This window comes from Parasteatoda tepidariorum, chromosome 10 (genome assembly GCF_982258835.1).
Source record: "Parasteatoda tepidariorum strain Cologne lab strain chromosome 10, Ptep-v5.0, whole genome shotgun sequence".
NCBI classification, from domain to species: domain Eukaryota; kingdom Metazoa; phylum Arthropoda; class Arachnida; order Araneae; family Theridiidae; genus Parasteatoda; species Parasteatoda tepidariorum.
Genome location: NC_141764.1, coordinates 91,062,822 through 91,090,788, shown reverse-complemented (window position 1 = coordinate 91,090,788; position 27,967 = coordinate 91,062,822). Strand labels below are relative to the sequence as shown.

Below are 27,967 nucleotides of genomic sequence, written 5' to 3'. Positions count from 1 at the left end.
GATTTCATCGGCAAGTTTTGTTTATTTTTCATTTCATATTTTCTGCCATAGATATGGCGCGTGACACAAAATGTATAAATTTGCTGTTCTAATGTTTTAGTTTATTTAAAATAGTATTGATTTCTTTTATGATGTCTGTAAGGAATTTTTATTCAATATTTTTTTAAAAATCTAAATATGATTCTATTTCTCATAAAATTAGAAGCAGCTGTATTTTTTCCCTTTCAGATTTCTAACTTTTGAAAAAGAATAAACTTTCATTCATCAGTGTTACATATTGACCATTTATTCTCGTTCTTTTATTTATATTTTGTTCTACACTTAAATGCATTAACTTGAAAATTTTTTGCTTTTCAAACCTACTACTTTCTTTTAACTGATTTTCGTTTATTTGTATGTTCTATAAAAGATTAATTTCATATTATAAATTCTTTAACTATTTATTTTCTAAAACATAAAATTGTACAGTCTCATAATAAAATTTTACTACTTTCTTCCCTATTTTGTTATACATTTGTTCTTCCTCTGGAAAATCAGAAATCAGCCTATTCCAATTATAATGAATTATTCTATTTTCAAAGTACCTTCTATTTGGAGAATTTTATTTATTTTTTGAGACAATATATGTCCAACTCTTTTATCAATAAAATATTTTGTTTAAACTGTTAAAGAAAAAATATTTAAAAATCTGAGAATATGTAAACTGTGAATTCTTCAATATGTGTTCATTTAATTTTTCTTGTTATTGCTCATTACCTATACTTTACTCCATTAAAAATGAAATTCTGCATCAGTTTTTTCAATCTGTATAGAGCTAGAGATAGTTCCAAGTGGGGAAGTTTAAAATTATGCTCTTGTTTTAATTGTTAAATTATTAAGTTTTCGAACATCTCAGAACAAATACTCAAAAGAATTTTTTGTTGTTGTGAAAATAAGACATTAAATTTAAACATTTACTAATTGTTGAAAAATGAAAAGAAAAAAAAAATCTTAGGAGCCGCAGCATTATTTTTGGGCTTATTATCTACACACATCAAAGTTTGATCTAAAACATGTAAAAGTTCCTGCAATTAGAAAACTTTTTGATGTATAATAATCCTCAGATATGCATAATATATACAAACGCATGAATGCCACATAGGCAGTAAACAGGTATCCTTAAAGTTGTTCTTTTGAAGTTCTCTCATCATATGAAATAAAATAAGGCTTTCTAGCTAATATGCTAGTTTGAAATGTTTTTGAGTTTGTAATAGTTATTAAATAGTTCAATTCCTGGAGAAGACGATATAATACTGAACTGTATAAAATCTACAGAGAGCCAGATATTGTGAAATTCATTAAAATACATCGAATGAACTGGGCAGCTCACGTTTTCAGAAGGAATGATGACTCAAATTTAAAAAAAATCCTGTTACACAAACCCCTAACAAACAGGAAAAGAGGTAGACCCAGGCTGAGATGGCTGGATTTAGTTGAGACTGATTTCCTTACTCTAAAGGAGAAAAACTGGCGAACAAGTGTCAAAAGTAGAGAGAAGTGGATTTGAATTCAAAGGAAGGCACTGGCCCACCCTGGGCTGTCTAGCCAGATATGATGATGAATAGTTATTCACGAATAAAACTTAGTACATCTATAGGCAAAGCCTCATATGCTTTGTATAGAAATATGCAATACACCAATATAAAGAAAAGAAACAGTTTTTTATTTATTTTTAATAATATGAAAGTTACTCACTCCTGCATTGTTTAAGCTCTTAAAAATTGTAAAAGGTAAGGGTTAATTAATTAATTTTAAGGATTTTCATCGTGGCAGAAAAATCTTGCAAAATTGCCTAATTTTTAAATGATGAAATAATTTTTTAAAATATGTTAGCTATTTGCCCTTTTGAAAGTTTACATTATTCGTCAAGCAAGATGATTACATATTAATGTTCAAAATGAGTCTTTTACTTCATGTTTAAGGTGCTTCCACTTCAACTTTTTATTTTCTCTTGCTAAAAAACTTTGTGAAAGACCTTTAATAGTGTTTTTGTTATGTGTTTTTACTAAGAAAAATAAAAACAAAACCCCCTTTAGGTGCCTTGAGTTAAAGCTATACACCATTATTATACCATCTTCCTGTAAATAATTATTTGGGCTTTTAAATGAACAAATAGCTTAAATATTTTTAAAATTACTAAGTTGGCAAGATTTTTCCACCTAAATTAAAATTATCAATATCAGTGGTTAATTCTTTATTTTTGCAAATATTTATAAGCCTATATATTGCAGCATTGGAGTAACTTTTTTAATATAGAATTCGATGACAAACCTTTTTCATTTTCTCAAAACTGGGGCTTTTCTTCGTGGTAGTGTTTTGCGCTTATGAATGGACTTTCAGAATTAGCTTAGACGGGTGGGGCTCAATATAGGTTACACTTTTAACAAATTCATAGCAATTAGGAAAATTGCATGTTATTCCCAAAAAAGCATAACACTTTAACACCAGGAAAATGCCATGCATTAAGGATGCCAAATATAGCGAACTTTTAATTTTCCTTATGTGCTTTTCCAACATAATTTCTTTGATATCTTTTTATAATATAAATGAAAAAGTGTAATTTATATTTAATTTTAAGGGATTAATAAATTTTTTCCCCTCAGATGCTTTGAAAAGTATGTTGAATTGGTATATTGAAAAGCAAGAGCTTAGATGCACACCATCAATTTTAGATGGATTCGATACTATTAAAGAAGCTAAATGTCGTAAAGAAGGAGCTCGCTTTATCCAGGAACTTGGGAAGCAAATGGGCCTGTATCTTTTTTAATGTTGTATAACTCTCTATTTTTTATTAAATGCCTTTAATTTCACAAAAAATATAAACTCTTTCTATAATGGGGTTTCATGTGTAGTAGGGGTGCTCAACCCGCGGGCCAAATGCGGCCCGCCAACCCCCGATGTGCGGCCCGCGGCCGCAATCTGAACAAAATGAGAAAAAAAAATTTCAATATTTGTTTTTGAAAAATAAAAAAAAATTCGGTAATTTAAATTTACACTTTTAAGTTTTTGACGCACCCAATCTCAATCAATGTAGTTTTTCGATGGTTAACGCTACAGATTTCAGCATAGTTTTAAAAATCCCAATACTTTTAATACATCTTTATTACGATTTACGAATTTTAATTACCACTTTTGACGCTTTTCGTATGTGCCGATTCCAATGACTTTTCGGTAGTTATTGCTACCCATTTTCAAGTAGTTGCTGAAATAGCGATTTTTGAAAGTTATGAAACGCTTTATTTGTGCAAACTTCATGGAAAATTTATTTGAATTTCAAATCCCGCATTTAAATTACATAAAATTTTGATGGACTTTATTTACACCAATTTCATCTAAAATTAAAAGTATTTTGGTTATTGTTTTAGTAATTATTAAGTTTTCCCCTTGATTTAAAAAGATTCTGATATTTTTAATACTATGGTTTGACAGCAAGCGAGTTTTGAATCACGCATTAAAACAATTATTTTTTACGTGCTCTGTTTGTGCCGATTTTATCATTTGCGTTGTACCGATTTTAACACGCATTTTTAAGAGGTTTTTCGAACGTGTTTTTTCTTCTTTCCCGTTATTGCTGCATTTTTATTTGTGATTTAGAATATACCTGATATTTTCACACAATATTACAACTCGTGAAATTCGATTCGTCCCGCAGTGGACTGATCGTTAAGACACGGTTCCCAGCAGATCACCGAAGTCAAGCATCACTGGCTACTGTCAGTGTGCGGGTGGGTGACCACTTGGATCAGTCTGCGTAGGGACCGAGGGTGTGCGGTATTGGTCCTCGTTAAACTGTGCTACCGTAAAGTGCTCGGGCTACCGAAGCGGGAGTGCCATCCCTTCCGCAGAGGATCAAAATTGTGATGGCATGTCTTCGGATCATCCTCTGGGATGTTTCCCAGACCGTTGCCAATAGCCCATTATGCAGCTCTGGTGCGACGTAAAGTAACAACAGCAACAGTGAAATTCGATTCAGTTTTAATATTTTTTCGTAACTTAAAAAGTAATTACGTATCTTAGCCAAATCAACACCTTCCCAGGAAATAAACAAACGAGATGTGTTTATATTAAACGAGGTCTGTTTTGCAAAAAAATAATTCAAAACACGGCATAATTCTTTAGTCCCATGAACACGTGCAAGTTTAACAACACACATCGAACCTATTCTTTTTGTTGTCACATGTAATTTAAAAGTCATACATCGTAATTTGTATTTACGCTATCTGAAACTTGCGCATCGCATTTTGTATTAACATTAACGAGATTTAAAAATAATCCATCGCGTTTCGTATTTACGGGATTTAAAATCACATATCACGATTCGTGTTCTGGCGTTTAAAATATCATCCGTTGCTACTTTTCTCGCAATTCATATGCACGCGTTTTAAAAACCATATATCGCGATTCATATTCATGCATTTTAAAAATCAAGTGCTGTGAGTAGTCCTTTCGCAATTTAAAATCCACACGATTCGTTACACGATACGAATTACAGAGTAGTCTTTAAATACAATCATTACATTTTAATTTAATGGCTCAAAAAATATCACATGATCTCAGTAGATAAAATTATCACAATATTCAAAAATTTTGCAAATTACAGTATAACAATTAAGAAATTTTTTAAACCATTTTCTACCTTCTTGGAGCATTTTATATCATTTATGATTGTAAGCTGGGAAATGATTTGTATATCATTAAATTTTAACTGTATAAAAAATTTAATCAAGATAAGTTTCGTAAAGTAATGTAAATTTTATTGATTGTTAATTGATTGTGTATTAATTGTAAATAGTAAGTGTCATGTTAAAAATATATTCGTCATAAAAAGTTGTAAACAAGTATCTTAATAGTTTTTTATAATTAAGGAAAATAATTCCTTAAAATTTAATGTGTTTTCTTTCTTTCTTTTTCTTCCCTCTCTCAGCCTCTTATTATTAATTTGAAATAAAAATGTCTGAAAGTTAAAGTACATTCCCTAATAAATGGAGTTAAATCTTATTTTCCACTTAAGGGGTTTTGTTTTACTTTTAATCATTTTTTAACCCTATAAACTTTCTTTAAATCAAAGTATTTAACTTGAATTTATATTAATAACTAGAATATTTATTTATTTGAAATTTAATTCTATGGAGAAAAAAATTTTAACGTTAAAATGTATGTTTAAATGGACTTTTGTATTTTCTAATGTGATAAAAAAAAATTCAATTTTTCCATAGTTTTTTTAATTATTTCAATTTATCTAAATTTTTTCTGATAAATTGATTCTGATTTTTGAATTTTGTTTTCCTTCTTAAGTAATCAGTTTTGCATTTTCTAATTTTAAACGTTTTAAAGTATTGTATTTTCTGCAAAGAGATTACAAAGTCAACCGACAAGAAGAATTTAGTGTTATATAAACAATGATGTTTATATAACAATCACCACCAACAATTGCTTTCAATATGTCGGTCTAAACACTGTGGCATGCGGCCCTTCATGGGTCAATCTGCTGTGCATGTGGCCCTTCACTAAAAAAGGTTGTGCACCCCTAATGTGTAGTATAAAGAACTTTATGTTGATTAAATCCAAAATCACAAAAGAATGTCGAAACTAAAAAATGGAAACATATTTATTGAAAAGTAATTATAATATTAACTTAAAATAAGGTCTTCCATAAGATCTCAATGGTTTCAATATAATTCACATATTATTAAAGTAAGAAAAGTGTCAGAAAGTTAAAATATCTGTGCATTAAATAATCAGAAATTTCTCCATAATTTTCGCACTTCATGTTTGTATACCTCTATCTTTTGGCACTAACATTCCACCTGTCAATTTCAACTCTAGTGTTAAACCCTTAACTCTCAGACTTCATTACACTAAGGGCAATTCCACGGTAAGGGCAACCAGATGACCAAAATTTTAAGTTTAATATTTTTAGGCAAACTGGGTATCTTTTTCAAGGTAAAAAACTAAAGTTTTAGAAATATTAACTTATAACTATTAATTTCAGTTTTCAATAAGCTGTAGGCTGTTCAATAAAGGGCTACATCATTTGTAATTTTTAACCTCTGTTAGTGAATTTCTAACACATACTGTTTCTTTGAAAAATTCACTCAAATAGTAGAAAATAGTTTAAATAATAATTAAAGTAAATTGTTTCAAAATAGGTCATCTTGCACAACTGTGTCGTAACATTTCACATTTTGATTTACCAAAAGATTCCCTAGATGTACTTTTGATATTTTACATCGTGCACCAAAATACATAATTAATTGTAGTGTGCCATTAAGATTTAACGCAATAAAATTATTTTTTCTGTTAAAAGCAAGTTTCTAAATATCATTTCTATAGTCTATTTTAATTCAGGGCTCCTATGGGTCAGAGAAAACCTGGTATAGTCAGAGAATTTTATTTAAAATCTATAAAATAGGGAAATTTGCAATTTTTTTTAAAAAAATGTGGAATATTCTGTACTATACCTGGAAAATAACCAGTCTTAAAATTGTCAGTAACTGTAATCAGGTAGTGAGATTCAAGTTAAATGATTCTAATATCTATTACAATAATTTTATAAAATTCCTCTTTTTAGAGAAACTTTTCCATCCTTCCATTCTCATTCTATTGTATATTCTCGCCCACAAAATCTAATATTTGACATTCCAGAAAAATCAAAGTTTTCTGATGAAAAATTGCATGGTATAGATAGAATATGGTATGGACTTGAATAAAAAACATTAATTTTTGAAATAATCATTTTAGTTATGAGTAGTTTAATATAAGAGTAAAAGCAGTAGATTTTTGTTGATCGATTTTTTGTATGTATATATAGTTAATGTCTAGATAAAGAATAAGCTTTTTGTTTAAATTGTATTATTTTCTGTTTTCTATTGTATGTTTTTAATTTTTAAAAAAAAAAATATCCTTAATTAATTATAAAGAGGGTGTGCCACTATTGCTACTGGTATCGTTTATTTTCAGAGATTTTATTTGTCCTACTCATTTAAAAATATTTCAAAATATGTAAGTGTATAACATCTATTTCCTTTTAAAATTATTTATTTAATTATATGTTAGAATGCACTGAATTTTTGTTTTCTGTTTAAAACTCAGCAGTGCTGAATAACTAGTTATTTAATAGCTATATAGCTTCTTAATCTTTTTATTCTTAAATAAATTTATATGAACAAAAATGGAGTGTAGATTAAAAATTTTAGGGCCTGTGAATTTATAGTTTAAACAAAAAATGAAAGATAAAAAAGCTTTTTTTTTATCCTATAATGTAATTTTTAATTAATATCAATCATGTTTGCTAATCATAAAGCAACCTTCACTGTAATTTATGCTCATCTCTTTATTCAGGCTGCTATGCTAACTGTTGTTGGAAACATATAAATTTTTAATCATTTCATTATTCAGTTATAAGTTCAAAACTATTTTGTTAACTGTGAAATCTAATGTAAATCTAAATATTTTTTTGATCATCATATCTTTTAAATTCAAATATAATGTAAATGAATTTAAAAAAATGCTTAACTTGTTATTTTTAATTATTAAAATTTATATTTAAACTGATTTTAAGTCTTTCAATTTTTTAAAACTATTTAATCTTATTTTTGATGCATTTCCGTCGCAAATACAAATAATTCAACTTTTTTTTTTTTTGAATTTGCAAAATATCTATTTATTTATTTATAAAGAGAATAGAAAGACCATAAAGTTTACCAATTTTTTATTAACTCATTCTTTACCTTGTTATTTGTTGGTGTGAAAAGAAAATAATTATTTTTTGTCACATCAATAACATGTGAAGAGCATCACTTAATAAACTTTTATCACCACTGAAATTCCTCCCCGTCTTACAAAAGTAGTGTGTTCTATATTTTTAGTTTTAAGTGTAACAAAAATGCAATTATTTTCTCCCCTTTTGCTCTAGTCCATTAATAAAACTTGATTTTTAAAACCTTTTTATCTTAGTCCCTGAGAAAAATTTATGTTAATTAAACAAAAATTTGTTTGATAGATAGTTCATAAGAATCAAGAAATGTTCAAGATGTTATCAGTATTTTATTTTCTGTCATTGGTTAGTTTATGTGTGGTTAAAAAAAAGTTATTTTTAGCTTTATTAATTAAATTTGTTATACTTATAAGAATAGAGAGATTTTAACTATTTTATTTTTAGCTAACGTTTGTTAAGAAGCTCTAGAGCCTGGAGAATTTCTCATTTTAGTTACCTTCTGTTGTTTCTTTAAGGATTAGGTCGATATAATTCACATTTTTTATGGTGCAAGCATCCTTGTTATGTACTCAACTTTTCTTTTTTGAACTTGCTAATTTATATTTTGAAATTAAATTTAATAATTAAAACTTCTTCAATTTTTCCTCAGTAGACTCAGTAAGTTTAATAATTGGTAGGTTATTATACTTGTTAATTGATATTTTTACATTAAATTTAAATATTAAAATCCCTTTAATTTTTTCTTAGTAGCCACACATATCTTTATTCTTACTTGCATTTGTAAATTAACCGCGAATGTAACATTTTTGGAACTGTTGATGTTGGAACCGTTATGGTTTTATGATAATTTCTTAGTATCCTCTGTTATTACTAATTTTCTTATATAAAATGATACTTATTATTTATACTTATTTATTTGCAATTTTGTTGCGTTTTTAGAAACCTTGTCAAATTTACTTGCTCCTTGCTAACCAAAAAGTTCCATTTACGTAATGATTTGAGTTTTTTCTTTCTGGAAAATATGTATCCAGAAATAATTGTTTTATTTTAAAAAATGTACTTATTTATTTTTTAAAAATAAAATCTCCTATTTTTATTAAAATATCAGCCTACTAGAATTATTGGCAGTGTTCATAAAATTAATTTTTGTCTTAAGTGTACATGTGTAATTTTCTTTTAATTATATTGAAATTATCTTTGTTTCAGTTCTATCAGACATTTTAATTGAACTAAAAATTCAATTGTAATTTTAAAAATAAGGGAAAATTGGTTTTCTGTATATGGAAAATGTGTGTTTGGACTGAGTTTAATAAAAATAATTAAAAAGTTTGTAAAAAAATTCAATGTTAAGTTATTAAATTAGGCTATATAAAGTGTTAATTGCGAATAAGCAATATTTTATTACAAATCATTATTATATGTATATCATCAGTTAACTGATTTATTTATTTTTGTTTAGAAAAATTATCAAAAAGTTTTTAAGATAATTTATTCAGAAAGTTGAAAAATTTATTCAGCTTTATATAATGTGGCATTTCACTAAAATTGACTATTTTGGTTGATCTCCCAAGTATTTTTAGGGTTTTAATAATTCTTTATTTTTTATTATTTGATAATCATAAGCCATTAATCATTATTTTGTTTGCTTTTTATTATTTATGTAATCTACATATATTTCTTTAAATTGAAATTTTACATAAATAATGTTTTAATATATATTTCTTTTACATTTAATGTGCATGTAAAAAATATTTCTTTTTTCTAGTTAGCTGCTTGTTGTTGTCTTTTTCTCTCTGGAAAAGTTGAAGAAACACCTAAAAGAGCCAAAGACATCATTAGAACTGCAAAAGAAATACTTACAGAAACGGAATTTAAAGAATTAGGTGAAAATCCTAAGGTAATGTTTTGGAAATGTCTTTCAAATAACTAACTAGGCACTTGACAGTAATGACATTGTATGTATTGTGTAATGAAACATTTTTCATCAGCATCATCACTGGCATAACAGACCAGGGGGGGACCTGGCTTTTTCTAGAACATTTCTCCCTTTTTGGTTCTATTTGTTGCCAAGTCTTGCCACCAGTTTGCATTTTTTTTCATATGCGGATTACACCCCTGTGGCCGTATTTTTTAATGCTTTCTATCATAAAACTCTGTAGCTCTAATATCTTTCTGCAAGATGTTTTTAATGGTATCAAATATATGTGTTACTGATTTAAAATAACAGAAATGCTGTGTTTACAAAAAAAAAAAAAAAAAACTTTATTTTTTTAAATTTAATATGTAGTTTCTTTTATTCAAATATTGTGAGATAAAATAATATTGATGACGAAATCTCTTTAAGAAGGGGTTACTAAAATGCGTGTTTTGTTTTGAGAGTCAGAAGTTACAATAAATAATGTTATATTAAAAATATTGGATTTTAAAGACTAAGTGGAAATCAATAGCAATAACTGCTATAAAATGGATATAATCATTGTTTTAAAAAGTAAATACTCAAATGAGTGATTCGAATTTCTCATATTGTCTGAAATGTTTGGGGAAGTTTAAAAACCATGTGAAAATCAAAGTGATTATTTAAATGGGAGATTCAAATTTTCTGTGTAGAAATAAAATGAACCGATAAGCGGAATTTTAAAAACCCTGAGGAAATCGTTAGCACTAGCAATTAAAGCCTGAATTTGCTGGTTTTCAGTGCTTTACTAGCAATAATTGTCAAAAAAGCAATGAAATTGTCACATTAAAAGGAAATAGGCGTAGTAAAATTGTGTAAAAAAACATCAAGATTTTATTTTTTAAAGAAAAAATGTGAAAATTTATATCAATAATTATTGAAAGAACGATTGCAACACATCATGAATTAACAATGATATTGACGCAAACCAAGTGTATCCAAGAGTAATTTATGGAATCTGCAATTATAACTTAGCATGCCATAATAATATCGGTATTTCGGTAAACAAAAATTTCAATAATAATAACTGAGCTATGTAAGACATCAAGATTTTTTTTAAAAACTAAAGATTCATAGCAATAATTAGACAAAAAAGATATAATCAAAACACCTTATATATTTATGATGGAATTGGCGTAAGCTGTGAGCGATAGTTTTAGTGAAGATTCAAATTTGTGTTAGAAAGTTTCATGTGTGTAATATATTAAAAATATTGGATCGATTTTACTTCAACCAAACCTTCAACCAATTTTACTTCAACCAAATTTGTAACCATATCCCTGCTCAGTCTAGTGTGAACTATCTCTTAGGCTTTCGCGATTTCAGCTTTTTTTTTATATATATTATTTATTTGCTGAAGCCAGCTGATATTCCTAGCTGAAGCCAGTCATTAATGAACTTTTTTTATTTTCTAATGAGAATAGAAAAATCACGAGCATTTCTATTACCTTTTGAACGAAATTTTGCATAAAAAAATGTGAAAATTTATGCAAAAAAGAAAACCAAAATTCTTTAGTTTTCAAAGGAAAAATCTTTCAGCAAGAACCCTGTAACGTTTTGTGACAGTTTTGCCGTGATTCTGCCACAGGGACCTACACAGTTATATATTTGGGAGTTTTGAGGTTCCACATTGACAGAATCGAAACTATAAACGCTCCGTGAATCAATATTGCAAAAAAGATGGCCTTATCTGAAAAAGTTCAGTTTTTATTAAAAAGATTATCTTTAATTTATAAAAACAAGCCAGCCTTTATTGTCTATTCATACACAGAATTAAAGCAAAAAGTCTGAAAAAAAATCATAAAAAAGCACTTAAATTTGCAATAACTTTTGAATAATTTGAAATTTCAAAACTATATTCGCATTAAGTTCCCAAATGGCTCATTTCAGCTTGTGAAATTTAATTTCATAGTTGCATTTGAGTGAGCTACAAATCTTCAGTGAGCAAAAAAACTCTGTATTTATTTCATAAACAAATATGGCCCGTTAAGCCTACCGAGTTTTAATTCTGAAGTTGTAATCCTGTGGCCTGTTGAACTGATTGTCTGATGTTTTTTCCTACAAGTTTAATGGTTAATAATTCTCGAATTAGTTATCAAATTTTAAATTTTTTTTTCTTCCATTGTACAGTACATTTTTGTTCCCTAAACATTTTTCGACTTGTGTAATTTGTAATTTCAAGTTTTTAAGATTTATAGTTTTTGCACAACAACACAAAATGTAATGTTAGATTGAATACTAAAAACAATGCCAGCAGCCCTTACAATATTTTAATATGGAGAGATAATTAAAGCAAAAATGCTACACAGTTTATAGGAACAGTTCTCTTTTTTTTCTTCATTAATACGCAGTTTATTGCTGAGTTTGTTTATGCCCTTTGATGCCAACACAAGAGAAGAAACTTCATTGGTTTGGTGGTCACATAAAAGCATTTTAAATAATAATCAATAATTTTTAACATATGTGTGCATTTTATTAAATTTTATTCATTTTCTTTTTCAAACCATAATAAAAATTTCTGTCATTTTTCAGTTTATTTTACTTTTTATTCTTGATTAAGTTTTTTAAGTATACAGCTTTTCTTGCCTAATTTTTTTTTTTTTTTTTTTAGAAAACAAATTCACATTTGTTTGATTATTATTACACTATAATGAAAATCCATTTAAATATTTATTATTTCCATGCTATATTGTTATTGTTATTCACATAAAGTTTTGTTCTTTTTAGGGGGATATGATGAAGTTAGAAAATGTTTTACTCAAGTCTATTCAGTTTAATTTTAATGTTGCCCATCCATACAACTGTATACTAAAATATGCTAAACGTTTAAAAGGTATTACTCAAATTTTTTTTTAAAAAATTGTCTCTTATTTTATGTAAAATAATTCATTCCAACAAAGTGCATTTTAAAATCTTTGAAATTACTATTCTAATAATGTTTATAAATAACTTTGCAATTTAGGAGGGAAAATCTTTCATTTGTTTTGTTTGAATATTTAAAGCCTCTGAAATAATTACCATTAAATTGAGTAGACATTATAGAAGCCCAAGAATTTATATTCGTATTTATTTGTTTTTTAGAATAAGTAGAGTTAACATAATTGTTCATTTTCAACACAATTGTTTTTCACTTTGTTAGAAATTCAACTCTCAGATAAGCTCTTAAAAGTAGCATTTTGAGCTTTAGTGTTGAGTAGCATTTGAGTAAGTTTAAGGGCCTATTTTCTAAAGTAATTGGATTAAGTGTTCCCTTGGAACTTTATATAGTGAGCTTCATTCCTGATTGCAGTAAAATAACTCCTCTCTTAAAATTTAAGTAACAATTTGGTCAAAAGTAATGTTTCAGTTTTTAGTATTTTTTCGATTCAATAAAAAGTTGTGAAAATTTTGAATAAAAATAGTTTCCTGCATCCATAAACTAAATATATTAAATAAATTATTCAATTAACTTGACTGCATCAACAGCAGGAAGAAAAATGCAAGATTCAGCAGTTTTTAAAGAAAAAGGAATAATAAAAAAAGTTCTTAGTAAATTGAATATTAATTTAAATTATTGATATTTTTAATTTTGTACTAAATGTCAATAAAAAATTTTTATATTTAAAACTTAAAATTTTATTCAAATGTCAGAAAACAAATCTGTAGCTGCAATTTGAAGTATAAAGTAATTATTATTTAGATGGTTAAAAAATATATTTCTTTGGATTGTTCTAGAATATTTTTCATTTTATTCTTTAAATTTGTATGCTTATTACTTTTTATATCCTAGTTATGAAGGAATAAGGTTTTGTTTTCCTAATTTTTGCAGCATATTATAAGCAGTATTTTGAAATTAATTTAATCAGTTGATAATGCAAATTATAAGACTGTTTAATTTCGTGCTAAAGGTAACACTCTTCTTACTAAAATCAACATATTTTAATGATTATCATCAAAGGAAGTAAAGTAATTTTTAACAACCTTTTTACTATCCCATTAATTTTATATTCCGAGAAACATTTGAAAAATTATTTAAACTCTATGTACAAATTACGTAGTTTGTTAAATTATTTTGTACAAATTCAAATATCGGATGCTTTTCTGGTAGATTTCTTTTTATTATGTCACAATTAAAAGTGCATTTTTAATGTATCGCATACTTCTTCCCTTTTGCACTTTTTTAATTTGAATGTTTTTTAAGACAATTTAAATTATTCTAATTTAGTGAATGGAATATATGTATACTTAGAGGATTTCAGTGTAAAAATCAGTAGAACTCTCCAAGAAGTGTTTTTTCTTTTTTTTTCAATTTGAATTTTTTATTTGTGAATTTAGGCAATCAAGTTGAGATGTGGAAATTTATTTAATATACTAAGTTGTAAAAAGATTGAGTACACTTAAATTTACACTTCATTTGGACTTAAAAATTTTTTTTTTTTATCAATGTTACAAATTGGTGGATAAATTAATTTTTATCCGTTCCTCTGCTTTATATATTCATTGTTGATTGTACCTGCAAATAAGGTTGAAAATGAAAAGACAAAATTATTTATCATAAACATTTTCTCTAAATTTTCTGCAAATTTTATATAAAGGTATGAGATATCTTCGGTGGGGATCTAGATTTGTGATGATAGGTCAACTATATGAGCTTTGAAAAAAAAAATTTGTGAATCATTATAAAGTTATCTCATTTAATAAGTATGTATTAAATGAGATTGAAATGCATAATCTATTTATATTATTATTTGTTACAGAAAAGAAAAAGTGATTCAGTTTTTCTTATACTTGTTTTGCTTTTTTCCAGTTAAAGCTTTTTGCTTTTTTCCATTATATTTGTGTAAAATTAATGATAATCTATTAATATCTCATTAATAATATTCCCTAAATTCATTGCATTAGTAATTTTTTTAAAACCTTTGAAATATGTTGTTTTCGTGGATACTGAATAAAGGAAAAATTCTTCACTTATACCTCATTTCTTTCTCTGGTATTTGCTTTCAGACAATAAAACCAAATCAATGATATAAAAATGGATTTAATTATTATCATAAGCAATTTTGTTATAGCTGATCTTTGTTTTGCCATGAAAAATATTCAGTCTTTTTGTATGTTTGCTAGTCAGTATCGTTGAAAATGGTATAAATGCATATTTTGAAAAAAATTTTTGATTTATTATATTACATTGAAATATTTATGAATGAGGAATGCTAAGTATATGTGATATGTATAAATCAAACTTGGGATGACTTGTGAAGTTTGGCACATAGCCAACTTTTTGCTCATTTTTTTATGACTATTCATGCTGTCTATTGTTGTTTTTTTCTGTGTTATACCAATCCCATGTATGTTTTTAGAATTTTGTGAATAATCAACATTTAAATCCATTTTAATTAATTAGATCTCCTCATAAATATTTAATTTCTACAATATATTTTTTACCTTATTTATTTTAAGGAAGAAAAGAAGATTTAGAAAAATTGGTTCAGAGTGCTTGGATATTTGTAAACGACAGGTTAGTTACAATATTGCTCTAAATATGTATTTTTATTAAATGAAAACATAATTTTATTCAAACTTAATTATTTTTATTTTATGTATTCTGTAATAGTTTGTGCACAACGATTTGCATTCAGTGGCAGCCAGAAGTAATTGCTGTCGCATCTCTTCATTTAGCATCAAAAATAAACAGATTTGAAATAGATGATTGGGAAAATCGCAAAGTAAACCAATGTTATTGGTGGGAGGCCTATGCTGAAGGATTTTCAATAAAGATGATAGAAGGTAACTTTTTTTAGACCTTTTACAGTGCACAAAATAAAAAACGGATGATCTACAGATTTTCACGTTCTAGAACTCAATCTTAAAGGTCCGAAGGGGTTATCTCAAATATGCTAATAAATGGGTTCAGGGGATATTTTGTTAAATATTACTTAACCAATGTCATTTCCATAATGAACTAATTATAAGTGTGAAATAATTTCACTTACCTTGAGCCGGTTCTTTGGAAATATATTTTTATTAATAACATAGACGGCATGAAACACTTAAGAAAACAGGGAAGAATATGTAACAACAAGAGTTCATGGATCTCGGTCCCACGCAAACATTCATCAGTGCCACCAGCGGAATATTTCTTAATTATCATTAAATTACAAAATATTTTAAGTTACAAACTTGGACACAAAACTAACTTTTGTGAATAAACATACCTTTCATATGACAGATATGAATTTCCGACCAAAGTATAGCTGCTACCAATAGAACGTTTTGTGAATATAACTTTTTATTTAATACTCAAAAAATTTTGAGTTGTGAGGTACACAATTCTTTATATCATTTTAAAAAATGACAAAACGCAAAATTTGGGCAAAGCTGGTCAAATAGTTCCTGAGAAATCAAAATTTTAAAAACTCAACTCTTTCAAAATTTCTTGGCTGCTATTTGACCGATTTTGCGCAAATTTTGTATGTTTGCCATTTAAAATTCCATTCTTTGAAACGATGTAAAATATTTTCATTTTCAATTGCAATACAAAATTTTTTCAACTATTATTAAATGAAATTTAAGAAATGAATATTTACTAAAAGTTATATTTTCCATTGCTTTAAAGAAATAAATTCTATGATTTTGTGCAATTTTTTTGTTGATTCCCTTAACCCCTTAACGATTGGTTAATTTTGAAGAAAACGGTCATAAAAGTGCCAATTTTTTTGGCTTTTGTATTACGTATTTGATTAGTGCTGAAATCTAGTTTAAAATAAACTAACTATCTACATTTACCTTAAAAAATATCCTGGTACTGCTATCTGGTGTGTAAAATGAGAAATAAAATGTTTTACGGGCAAAAGAATTGAATTAGTTTTATTCTTATTGGTGCTTTACTACTGAACACTGCAGCCCTAAAACATCATGGGAGCAAGAAATAGCGGGTGAAAACTCACCCCGTCATTTTCATGGGAGTGAGAAAGAAGGGGTTAAAAGGATTTTGTGATATGGTGAAACACGCAAAAAGTAAAATGAACATTAAGTGGTCTAAACTGTGAGTCGCTGTCATGACCAAACTATTAAGATTATATTTCAGCGATTCTGTTTATCCCTGGTATCTTGGAGATCAGAAATCTGAATCTGTTTGGAAAAAAGGTGTGTTTACTCAGAGAAAGTACATTTTTATGTGTGATTTCATAAATTTCTATCTATCAAAATTTTGAAAAAATTCCAGAATGAAATTTATTAGGGTTTTGATTGCTGATAAAATTTAAAATTTTATTGCTTTAAAACGCATTAATTCTAAAATGTGTTCTTTTACTTTGAAATAAAAAAGGAACTTGTTAATACCGGCAGTGGACAAAATAATGGAGACACTTCTGTGCTTATACATTTTTTCATATTTCTCAGGAAAAAATTTAATAATATTTTATAACTTCAGAAGTGTTTAGTTTATGCAATTTCTCATGCTAACCAATAAAGTTAAAAGCTTTTTAAAGGTTTGAGGGACTGAAAATAGATTACAAACAGAAAATATTGTTTTTAAACAATACGTCAGAAAATGTATCAATAAATTTTTAACTTGTAATTATTTAGGTCATTAAATGTAATAATTGCACAAAATTTTGTATATGTAGCTTAAATATTTATGGAGATTTTTATTTAAAAATTTTTTGTCCTAGATTTATTTGCTGTAACTTTAAAGAAACTTGATAAAAATGAACATAATTTTTAGAGCAATTTAAAATTAATTACAAAATTTTTGCTTTAAAATTTGAAAATAATTCATTGAAAACTGTGCAATATATACATAAGTAGTTATTTGATACTGTGCATGTGCAGAAAAAATTAACACTTTTTTTTTGCATAATTTTGTAGTAAATTGTATTTTGCAATTAATGAAAAAAGTCTGATTTTAATATCTTAAAAATTAAAAAAAATTCAAACTATTTTCTCAGTAGTTCTTGTATTTTTTGAAAGAAACTCAAAATGATATTTTCTATCATAAGATAAAATTATATAACAAATGATAATACCTCATAATGTTCATGCACCGAAATGTGATTGTACAAGGAAAGAAAACATTCAGAAGTAATAGAAAATCTCGAAAGCTACCTAGGAAATGGCTTTAAACTTTTTAAATATTTAAGATATTCAAATCAGACTTCTTTTTATTAGTTGCCGAATACAATTCTCTACAAAACTAAGAAAAAGCAAAAAAATTATTTTTACTCATATCTTGCACAGTTTACACATGAATTTAAAATTTGGGGAAAATAATTTTGTTACTTATTTTGAATTGCTCCAAAAATTCTGTTGAATTTTTTTTAAGTTATAACAAAAAAATGTAGAACAAAAAAAATTTATTTTTCATAAAAAAAATGTCCATATTGCCATACATATTTAGCTACGTTTAAGACATTCTCTGCAATTATTACATTTGATGACCATAATAATTGTTACTAGTTACAAATTTATTGCTATATTTTTTTTGGCATAGGGTGTTTAAAAACGCTATTTTCGGTATGTAATAATAAAAGCTTTGGTACATGTAATAATAAGCTGATATAATAAGCTTATAATAGCTTATGAAAATAATTATTTTCCCAAAAATATTTTTTTTAATATATATTAAGCTCTATTCTTTTCTTCTTTTAGGCATATGTCATGAACTTTTAGACATGTATACATCTGGGTTTGATTCATCGCAAGAAGCTGTAAGAGAAGCAGTAAGTTAGAGAAACCCATTTCCTAGTATATTTTCCATGTAATTAATTGGAAAACAGTGTATCAAGGAAAAATGCCCCACATTTACAAATTGACCAAAGAGTTAAAGTTAACAAAGAATTTTTTAGTGAGATTTGAATGCGAAACAGTACCCAGTATAATAAATAGCTTATTGCTTTTTATTATACTGCCGTGCGAACGAAAAATCAACGTAAGCAACAAAAAATTTAGATACATATTTGGCATCTCTGTACAATAAACTTCATGTTGCAAAAAAAAAAATATTCAAAAATGAGTTTTGCTTTTTCATTTTTCTGAAATTCTATGTTAGCGTTCATAACATTTGCAATAGAATCAAAAAAATTGTCGAGCTACTTTTCTCGGAATCTATCGAGAGTTACTTACATTGTTTGTCAATTGCACTGCAGTATTATTATAAGGTCATTTTTAATATATATTAGGTTGGTGCGTATGAAATGTCGAATTTTCTTTATATATGAAAGTTTGATTCCCTGTTTACGTCTCATTTTGATATAATCATTGCCATAGCTACTTTGCGAAGAAGAAGATTTTTCATTAAGTCTTCCATTTTGTTACTTGTTTTTAAATTTGTTAGGATATGAATTGAACTGATATTCGTCACGGTTGCCACTCCACAGTCAGAACAGGGAAAACCTGGAAAATACAAGAAATTTAAAAATCTCCTGAAATAACAGGAAGAATGCAGAGAATTTTGATTTTTTCTTTACAAACTGGGGAAATACAGGGAATTCTGTTTCTTATTTTTGTCTTTTAAAAAATGGTGACCACTCAAGGCTTAATCTATGGGATATCTGACCATGATATTTCAGCTATACTAAACTATTTCATTTATGATAGCGTTATTTAAGTATGTTCAGCTGTTTTTCCAGTCATTAAAACTAATAAATATAGTTAGCCCAGTATATCTCACACAAGAGCACATCATTTGTTGCTTCCTCTTAATTTAGTGTTTATAATATGTGCAGGGAAAACACAGGGAATTTTTTTTCCAGATCTGAGTGGCAACCCTGTTATGTAAGTAGGAATGTTGCTGCGAGCAATAATGCTGCTCGCTACTAACTTACCTAACCTTTCTCCTACTAACTTATCAGTAGAAAAACGAAGACAGTCTGAAAAATTCCGTGTCAGAGTTTATTGATTCTAAAAACTGGAAGGTATGTATTAAAATATTCTTGAAAAAAGTATACTGCAGCAAAAGTATTGATTAAATAAACAACTTTTAGAATAGACATGCAGTTTTATATGTTCACTTAAAAATTCGACATTTTATGCATACCTAATAATAACACTATTGTTTTATAATTATGTTGAAATGTATTTATTTTTTTTGTACTTTTTTCTTTTTTGATATGTTGTGGCTGAAAACATAAACTTATTAGTTTTTGGACAACTTTAGAATTTAACCCTTTGCTTACAACGTTTAGCATGATATTACAACAAGTGGAGCCTGTCATTGGCCCACTTGTTGGCTAAATGTGATTCTGTTAATAACAAGATAAAACAATGAGTAAAAAAACTACAGAAACTTAAATTATTAAAAAATCAATACTTTTTACTTTAAAAAACAATGTTATTTGTATTTTGAATACATTAGGTATTTCTAAAGTGTAATTAAAACACAATCGTTAAATTCAGCTACCCAATTTATAATAATGTGATATTTATATCTTATTATATAAAACGCTAATGCGTACGTATGTATGTATCAATAAAACCGATGATATTTCTTTTCTCGCTCTGGCAACAGTTTTCATTTTTAATTGATTGGATTCAGCGCGCAAGAGCACGTAGTGAGCAACCAGATAACAATAACCAGAGTGAGCATTATCGGGTTGTTCAATTCAGATTCATGCACTAAAAACATGACAATATTTAATTTAAACTCAATTAGGAATTAATTAATTAATTGAAGTGAGAATGCTTTAAAAGGCCGCTGTTGAATTGATATTTTTCTACTGGGAGCTACCTAAACGTCTAAAAAACGTTTAAGTGTTTGTATTGAATGCATTGAATTTTTTTATATTTCGCGTTTATTTATGCATTGAATTTTCACGCTTTAAAATGCAGAATATTAGTGAAGCAATATTTGATAATTTATTTTGCTAATATGTTTCTTATTTAGCTAATGTTTTGATTTTTTTACCATGTACAATCTAAATAGCTAATATACTTTTTTAAAAGCCAATAAGAACATTGGTAGAATTCATCTACATAAGTAGAATACTATGTCTTTGATGATAAAATACTATGTCTTTAGATGATAATATATTATGTCTTTGTGCTAGAACATTGTGTTCATTGGCGAGTGAGCGCAGCGAGCCATGGTTCACGGCGTGAACCACATAGGATTGCGTAGCAATTCTCGGGGGTTGGCGAGCGTTAGTGAGCAGGGGTGGAGCCTCCTAGTGGTTATATATTTCTGTTCATTATTTAACTGTAAAATTTTATGTGATAAATTCAAAATCTTGAAAAAATTAGTTGAATACTATAAAGAAAAACCAGTTTTTTCTGTCATTGTTATTAACTGCTTGTGGAAGGAAGGTACATCTTTTCTGGGATTCACAGTTTTATTTATTCTACAATATTTTGTCTTAAGATGAATAAATATTCATGTGTTTTACACCAGTTTAGAATTCTTCAAACCTTTTGTTTATAAGCTGTCTAAGTAAATGCACCTAAAAAGCATGCCAAGTGAAAAACTGTTAGTTAGTTTTCATTTAGTTTAAAAACATTTCTATGATCAAAATAATTTCTTCATATTTCATTTTTAAGTAAACAAGTTTTAGAATTGTGTATGAAAAGCACGATGGGATTGGAAGCACGATCAATGTCAAAATTGTCTGTCATTGTGGAATAATTGTCGACATATCGTTGATAAAAAGGGAACTTTAATAAGTCAAAGAGTTTCCCCTCAAAGTAGTGCACGTACAGGTCACTTAAAAAGGGGATAAGAGAATTACCCGTTGCTAATCTAGCAATCATTTGGTAAAATTTGTTGTTAAAAGTGATGGTGTACTGTTTTAAGCTAATGCAAGTAAGATTGACTTGAAATCAACATAAGTTTGAAATTGATTTACATTTAAAAGCACTTATTGCAAGAACTAAGGGTCAGAGAAATGAATTCTTTAACCTTCCAGCACAGGTGCTCAGCAATTTTACATGAGCGTGCATGTTCTATTTTATAAAGACAGCTGTTATTTTACCTTCTTTGGCATGGAAAACTACATAAATAATACTGATTATTAATAATAAATTTGTCAAGAAATAAAAAACTAACCTTATTGTTTCAAAATACAAATGATGTCATATTCTAATATTTTTAAATGCTTGTATTAGCAGGTAGAAAAGCAATACTGTATTTTATTAAAGATGATTTAAAATTTATTAGTTAATAACAATATTTTAAAATTCAAGATACTTTTAATATTCATCAAAGGAAAAAAAACAACTTTGGTTGGAAAAATCTAAGTTTAACATAAGTTTAACTTATTTCTACAAACAATTTTACTTTTAGGAAATAAGTCAAGAAAACAAACGACTAGTTACAAAGACTAATTTTAAACTAATTCCAATTTTAATTCTTTTATTTATTTTTAAAAATTAGAAATAAGAGAAAATAATGGAATAGTAATAATACAGAGTAGAATTGCCTAATAATAAAAAAAATAGAATTCTGAAAAGATTTCTCAGTGTTTCAAGTTCACATTGCATTCCATGCAAATAACTTCGATATCTAAATGACATTTGCATGGGTATCTATAGCATATCTTGTATTTCATTAATGCTGAGAATTTTTGTTTTTCGGACACACAAACCGCACATTCCTTGCTTACATGTGGATTGTTTTATCATTAGATGAAAATAAAGGAACAAGAAACCAGGGCTCAAAAAACCGCCCGTCCTCGGTGGTCAAAAATTCCCCACGGACAACAAATTTCTCGAATCCAGCGTCCGTAAATCATTGGCTTGATTGTGGAACTGGCAAGCGTCATATTTGATTCATTTAAAAACAGCAGTACCATCAGATAAATTTACATGATAATTGACAGATAACTTAACCTTTGTTATTTAAATTATTTCATCAAAGAAATAAATTATTTCATAATAGAAATACTAGGTTTTACTATTAGTAACCTAATATTTCTTTTATTACTGTATAATGTAATCCTAGTAACTACTAATTCATTGTGCAATTTATATAAATGTTTGTAATAAATAAGAGAAAATTATATTTTTATTTATTTAGGAGCGACGGATTAGTTTCAAAGAGGACGCGTACATTGTTGGACAAGCCATCCTCGGGGACGGGTAAAATTTCTGAGTTTTTTCGAGCCCTGCAGGAAACCACGTAGCACAAAACCATGATTAAAAATAAAAATTGTCTCGTGATCTGTTGGCACATTTCATGATGTGGGTAAAGGGTTGAAAGAAATAATAGAAATGACCATTAGCAACCCATCTGCAGTATGCGAAAAGTGCAATAAAAACTGAATTTTTCATACAATTTGCGCTGACGCACATGCTGGAAGGTTAATTCAGAGTTAGTCAAACTTTCACAAAATAATTTAGTTACATAGAAAGGAAAAAGCATACAATATATTTTTTGGAATTTTCTCTACTTTTAGTTAGTAATTTTACAAACAAATCAAAAGTACTTTCGTCAATTTATAGCATTTATGATTTCTAAGCTGTAAGAACTAATGATATAAAAACATTTTGATAGCAAATGCGAGTTTAATGAAATGGCATCATATACCTGTTAATATAAAAATATATATTAAATTTATATCTTTTTATATTTATTTTATTACTCTTGAAAGGTTATAATATCTTTTATTATACTACTGAAAATCTATTAAAAATTAAAATTTTTGCTAAATGTTTTAAATCTTACTCTTTTTAAGAGAATGGATGTTATTGAATCATGATCTGAGGATTAGTGGTTACATCATCAAAAGTTACAATAATTTAAATGATTGTAACTTATACTAAAATGTTATATTTTTCTCCAGCACTTACACAAGATATTTTTCTATCATTACACATAATGACACTCATATATATTATAAAATCCTTGAGTCCAGCAGTCATTTTGTTCACTCTTTTTATTTAATTGCTTAAAAAATCTGATATTTAATATATATTTTCATTTTTAAAAATATATTTTGCTACATATAAAAAGGGAATGTAAAAAAAAATTCCCATACGTAACAAAAGTGTATCTCACAATTTTATTGGAAATTTTCTAAACAAAAGTAAGAGAATTTTATTTTTTGGTATTGAGTTAAATTTAATTTAAATAACAAAGAAATATTTCTTCTGATTAAGAAATACTGATGTCATGAAACAAATTTATGTATAACAAATAATTTGTTAAGCGTGAAGAATAATTTTTATTAGTACCATATTAAAATCACTTTCTACTTATTCATGGTGTGTAGCATTTTTAAAAAGTGCTTATTTTCGATTTTTTTTTAAAAGCCCCTAAGGGTGCGTTTTTTATTGGGTGTTTCTTAAATAGTGCTTAATTTTCCCTTTTCGAACATGAGATTTTTTCTTCACCATGTCTATTTTCGCCTTGTATTATACAAAAGCGTGGTTTTTCACATTGTTCTATTCAATGTTTTTACAATTCATTCAAACACAATAAATACAATTTGGCGTACCGTCGGTTCGCAGCATATGAAAGAGCCAATCATTTCACATGTTTGCTGAAATACTCACGGGCCGGCATGTGCATATACTGAGATGGGTTCTGTGAGATTCTTGCACTCTCATGTGCAACTCTGCTGCATTTTGCAAAATATTCTCAATTTCAGGCTTCATTTTCCACCCTCTGAAATTGAACCAAAAAATATCTCTATATTTTTATGATGGCTAATATATATTTTCAGGAAAAAGAGTTCTATGTCAGAAATAAGTTATTTTATCATGATCATATTAAGTCTGAAAATTATTTTGTTTATTGTATATAGTGCTGAAAAATATTTTTAGTGCTTGAAAAGTACTTAAAAGGTGCTTATTTTTCTTTGAAAAGATTTGGCTATGAACCCTGTTATTTATTTATAAATCTTTTATCCCTAGCTTAGCAGCCCATGGTTTTATCCCACCTGGCTTAGATAAGTTCAATTACCAAACATGGAAGGTTATATCCTGCATAAGGATTATTGCCTCATCTTACACAAACAAGTCCCTTTCTTACAGCTCTGTGAGCTGGTGATCAACTAGAAATTAGGATTGAAACCAGGTCATAACACCATTTTCGTTCAGCCAATTGGTTTTACACAACACAACTGTACAAGTTTTTAGGTAAAAGCATTAATTCAGTAACTATGTTATTTTACCTTAGCAGAATTGAAAATTTTTACTTTGCATTATTGGTAACTAATGCTATAATTATAAATTATTCTTGTTTATCACATAGACCCTTTAATGATCTACATTTAAATGCATGAAAATTTTCATTTTTAAATTTTTGTATATTTTATCTAGTTGTAAATATAAATCATGCAAGGTGAACACTAAGTCATTTGATCTATGTTATAAAGTCTGAGTAAATTTTATATTTTAACTACATAATACAATTGTAAAGATAATTTTAAAAAAAGTAATTTTCAGAATTATTCCTTTATATGTATTCATTGCATCTATTTTTTCCTACACATAATCATGGTTCCTTGCATTGCATGTAATTATGTTTATGTTGCTAACTACAATTTATTGCATAAACCTTTTTTTCTTCTCTTTTTTTTTTTAGGAAACAGGTAGTAATGACAAATCAGAAACCAATACTGTCTGCTGTGTTGAGTCTGAAACTTTTGAGAATGAAAATTTTGAAACAGAAACTTTAGGTTTTGTAAACGAATTACAAAATAAACATGGAGATGAAACCATTGATTCAATTCTTAACATTGATGTTCCATCTAGGGAAAGAAAAATTCCTTCCAATTACAATAATATATTGTACAAGCCAACTACTGCAACTTCTTCTTTAAAGCTAAATGAGGATGTATGGAATATTTTAAAGAAAATTCAAGTAACTGACACAACTCCTGCGAGCATTGTTTTACAACAAAACATACTTTCTACTTCCTGCTACTACAACATGTCTTTATTGAATTCAAAAGATATAGATTCTAAATTGGGTAGATCAAATATTAACTCCTATAATACAACTGATCTCCCTGTTTCTCAAAGCAACACCAACCACACGATTTGTAACAACAGTAACAGTTTCTCATACAATCCATTACCATCATTAAATCATTCAGTTTCAATTCAAGAATTTGATTTGAAATCAAATAAACTATGCGTTCTTCCGACATCAGATGCACCAATGTTTTCGAAAGCTTCATACCAGAATGTTATAAAAGAAATTAATAACAGTAATATGCATCTCAGGCCTTTATTACCTAATAAGCTACATCCTGCTTTGTCTATTCACAGAGCTAATAATTTGTTTCCTTTTCGTAATTCGAATGTAATTCCTCCTGATCTTCCCATTGATCGCAATAGTAGTTTAGCTTTCTCTAACTACTCCTTACTCCAAACTGTTACAATACCACAACACGAACATAGTGATGAAAAACTACCCCCATCAAGTGTGTCACAACCATTTTGCCTTCCTCAGAACTTGCACTCAGTGTCTAACACAGTTTTTCAAAATGAAGATTTTGCTTGGGAGGAAAATAATTTAAATAAAAGTGATTTCAATGCACCGTCTGCATCAACAGAGGTATTATATTCACAAAAAGAACTTTCCTATTTACCAGAAGATCCTCCACGGCTCGAAGAAGAATCTCCTTATATGGAAGGTCCAGCTTATTTACCAGAGGAAGCATCTTATTTGCAGAATAGGCCATCTTATTTACTTGAAAAGCTTACTCATTCACCAGTGGTTCCAGCTTTTTTATCAACGCCCCCTTCTGGTTCTCCAAAAGGACTATCTTATAAGGCAGCTGGATCATCATTTCAATTTGCAATTCCAAAAGTCAGAAACAAAAAATTCAAAACAAAACGAAATTTTTCTAAGGTTAGACCACATGTGTATCATCAAAAACTTCAGCCCTGAACTTTTTGCATTATGTTGATGAAGAAATGTCTATTGCTTGAACTTCCAAATACTTTTTGAAACTCTTATTTCCATGCTTACTATGTGCATGTACAGTGCACACAAAAAAGGACTATCCTGTATAACTATTGATCTAATGAATAGATTTTCACTTTCTGGGACTCTATGGTTCAAGAGGGTGACTTTAAATATGCTAATTCATTAGTGTAAATGATATTTTAAGTTACGGAATCTGACACAAAATCGTATTTTTTCTGAATAAACATTACTTTTTTTAGATGGATTCTGATTTTTGACCCTCAAAATATAGGTGAAGCGGCATTTTGGGTCAGGGGAGTAATCCAAAGTTGGAACCTCTTAATGTTAATTTTACTTATTGCATACTTTGTACATTTCGAACTTTTTAAGCGAATTGAATATTTTTTGCTCAAAATTATGAAATTCGCTTATCCATAGATAATTTCCATTAAAAGAATTAATTATTGTTAATATTTCTTATTTTATTTAATAATAGTCTGAAAATTTTGAATTGTTAAGTATACCAATTTTTACACCATTTTAAAGTATCTAATTTTGTGTGAAATAATACGAAATTTGAGCTAAATTAGTTGAACAATTCCTGAGAAATCTAATTTTAAATATATGACTTTTTTTAAATTAGATTTCTCTGACACTATTCTACCAATTTTGCTCAAATTTTGTATTTTGCCCTGTAAAATTACATATTTAAAATGACGTAAAAAAAATGTTATCCTTTACAATTCAAAATTTTTTACACTTATTAAATAAAAAATATTTACTAAAATTTATTTTTGCGAGGAATTATCTTTGGATAAGCGGATTTTATAATTGCATGCAAAATTTTAATTCGCTTAAAAAGTTCTTTAGATCTGGTAAAATATGCAAAAAGTAAAATTAACATTAAGGGGTCCAAACTTTGGACAGCTCTCCCGACCAAACTTTTGGGACCATATTTCCCAGATTGCAGCTACCCCCTCTATTTTGGATCTCAAAGTACTGAAGGTATGTTTATTCACATAAATTATGTTTTTGTGTCTGATTTTGTAACTTATAATAACGCTATTACTAAATTATATTAACGCTAATTAGCATATTTGAGGTCACCCCCCTCGAGCCATTAAGATTTAGTCCTAAAACGTGAGGATCCCATCATAGGAACAAAAATAATTCAACATGGTCCTTTTTTTGGCGCATTATATTCCATTAAATTTCTACTTTCACGTTTGTATACATAGAAAAAAGATATTTTCTTGTGAGAAATTAATTTTTAGTTTTTGTTGAAACAAAATTTGTTTATTAAATGAGTACGAATTGGTTTCCTTGAACTGTCTTTTACCCTTAATTTTAATATTGCATTTTGTACCACTTTTTAACCACTATTGAAACCCAAGTTTCTAGATATTAAATTGTTGAATTAAATACATTTAAT

General features: G+C 27.6%; 1 protein-coding gene across 1 annotated transcript; it reads left to right on the top strand.

Annotated features, from left to right (window-relative positions):
* Positions 1 to 27,854, top strand: LOC107450740 (uncharacterized). The gene is made up of 9 exons (XM_087153334.1): positions 1 to 137; positions 2,643 to 2,793; positions 6,960 to 7,041; positions 9,522 to 9,653; positions 12,438 to 12,543; positions 15,147 to 15,204; positions 15,301 to 15,473; positions 18,336 to 18,406; positions 25,204 to 27,854. Exons 2-9 carry the CDS (start codon positions 2,657 to 2,659, stop codon positions 26,515 to 26,517), a joined length of 2,073 nt encoding a protein of 690 aa, XP_087009460.1. The 5' UTR covers positions 1 to 137; positions 2,643 to 2,656; the 3' UTR covers positions 26,518 to 27,854.
* The last annotated feature ends 113 nt before the right edge of the window (positions 27,855 to 27,967 follow it).

Coding starts and splice junctions, on each gene's coding strand:
- LOC107450740 (XM_087153334.1), top strand. CDS start 2,657: ATGTTGAATTGGTATATTGAAAAGCAAGAGCTTAGATGCACACCATCA. Junction 2,794..6,959: donor CTTGGGAAGCAAATGGGCCT/GTATCTTTTTTA, acceptor TTAATTATAAAG/AGGGTGTGCCACTATTGCTA. Junction 12,544..15,146: donor ATATGCTAAACGTTTAAAAG/GTATTACTCAAA, acceptor ATTTATTTTAAG/GAAGAAAAGAAGATTTAGAA.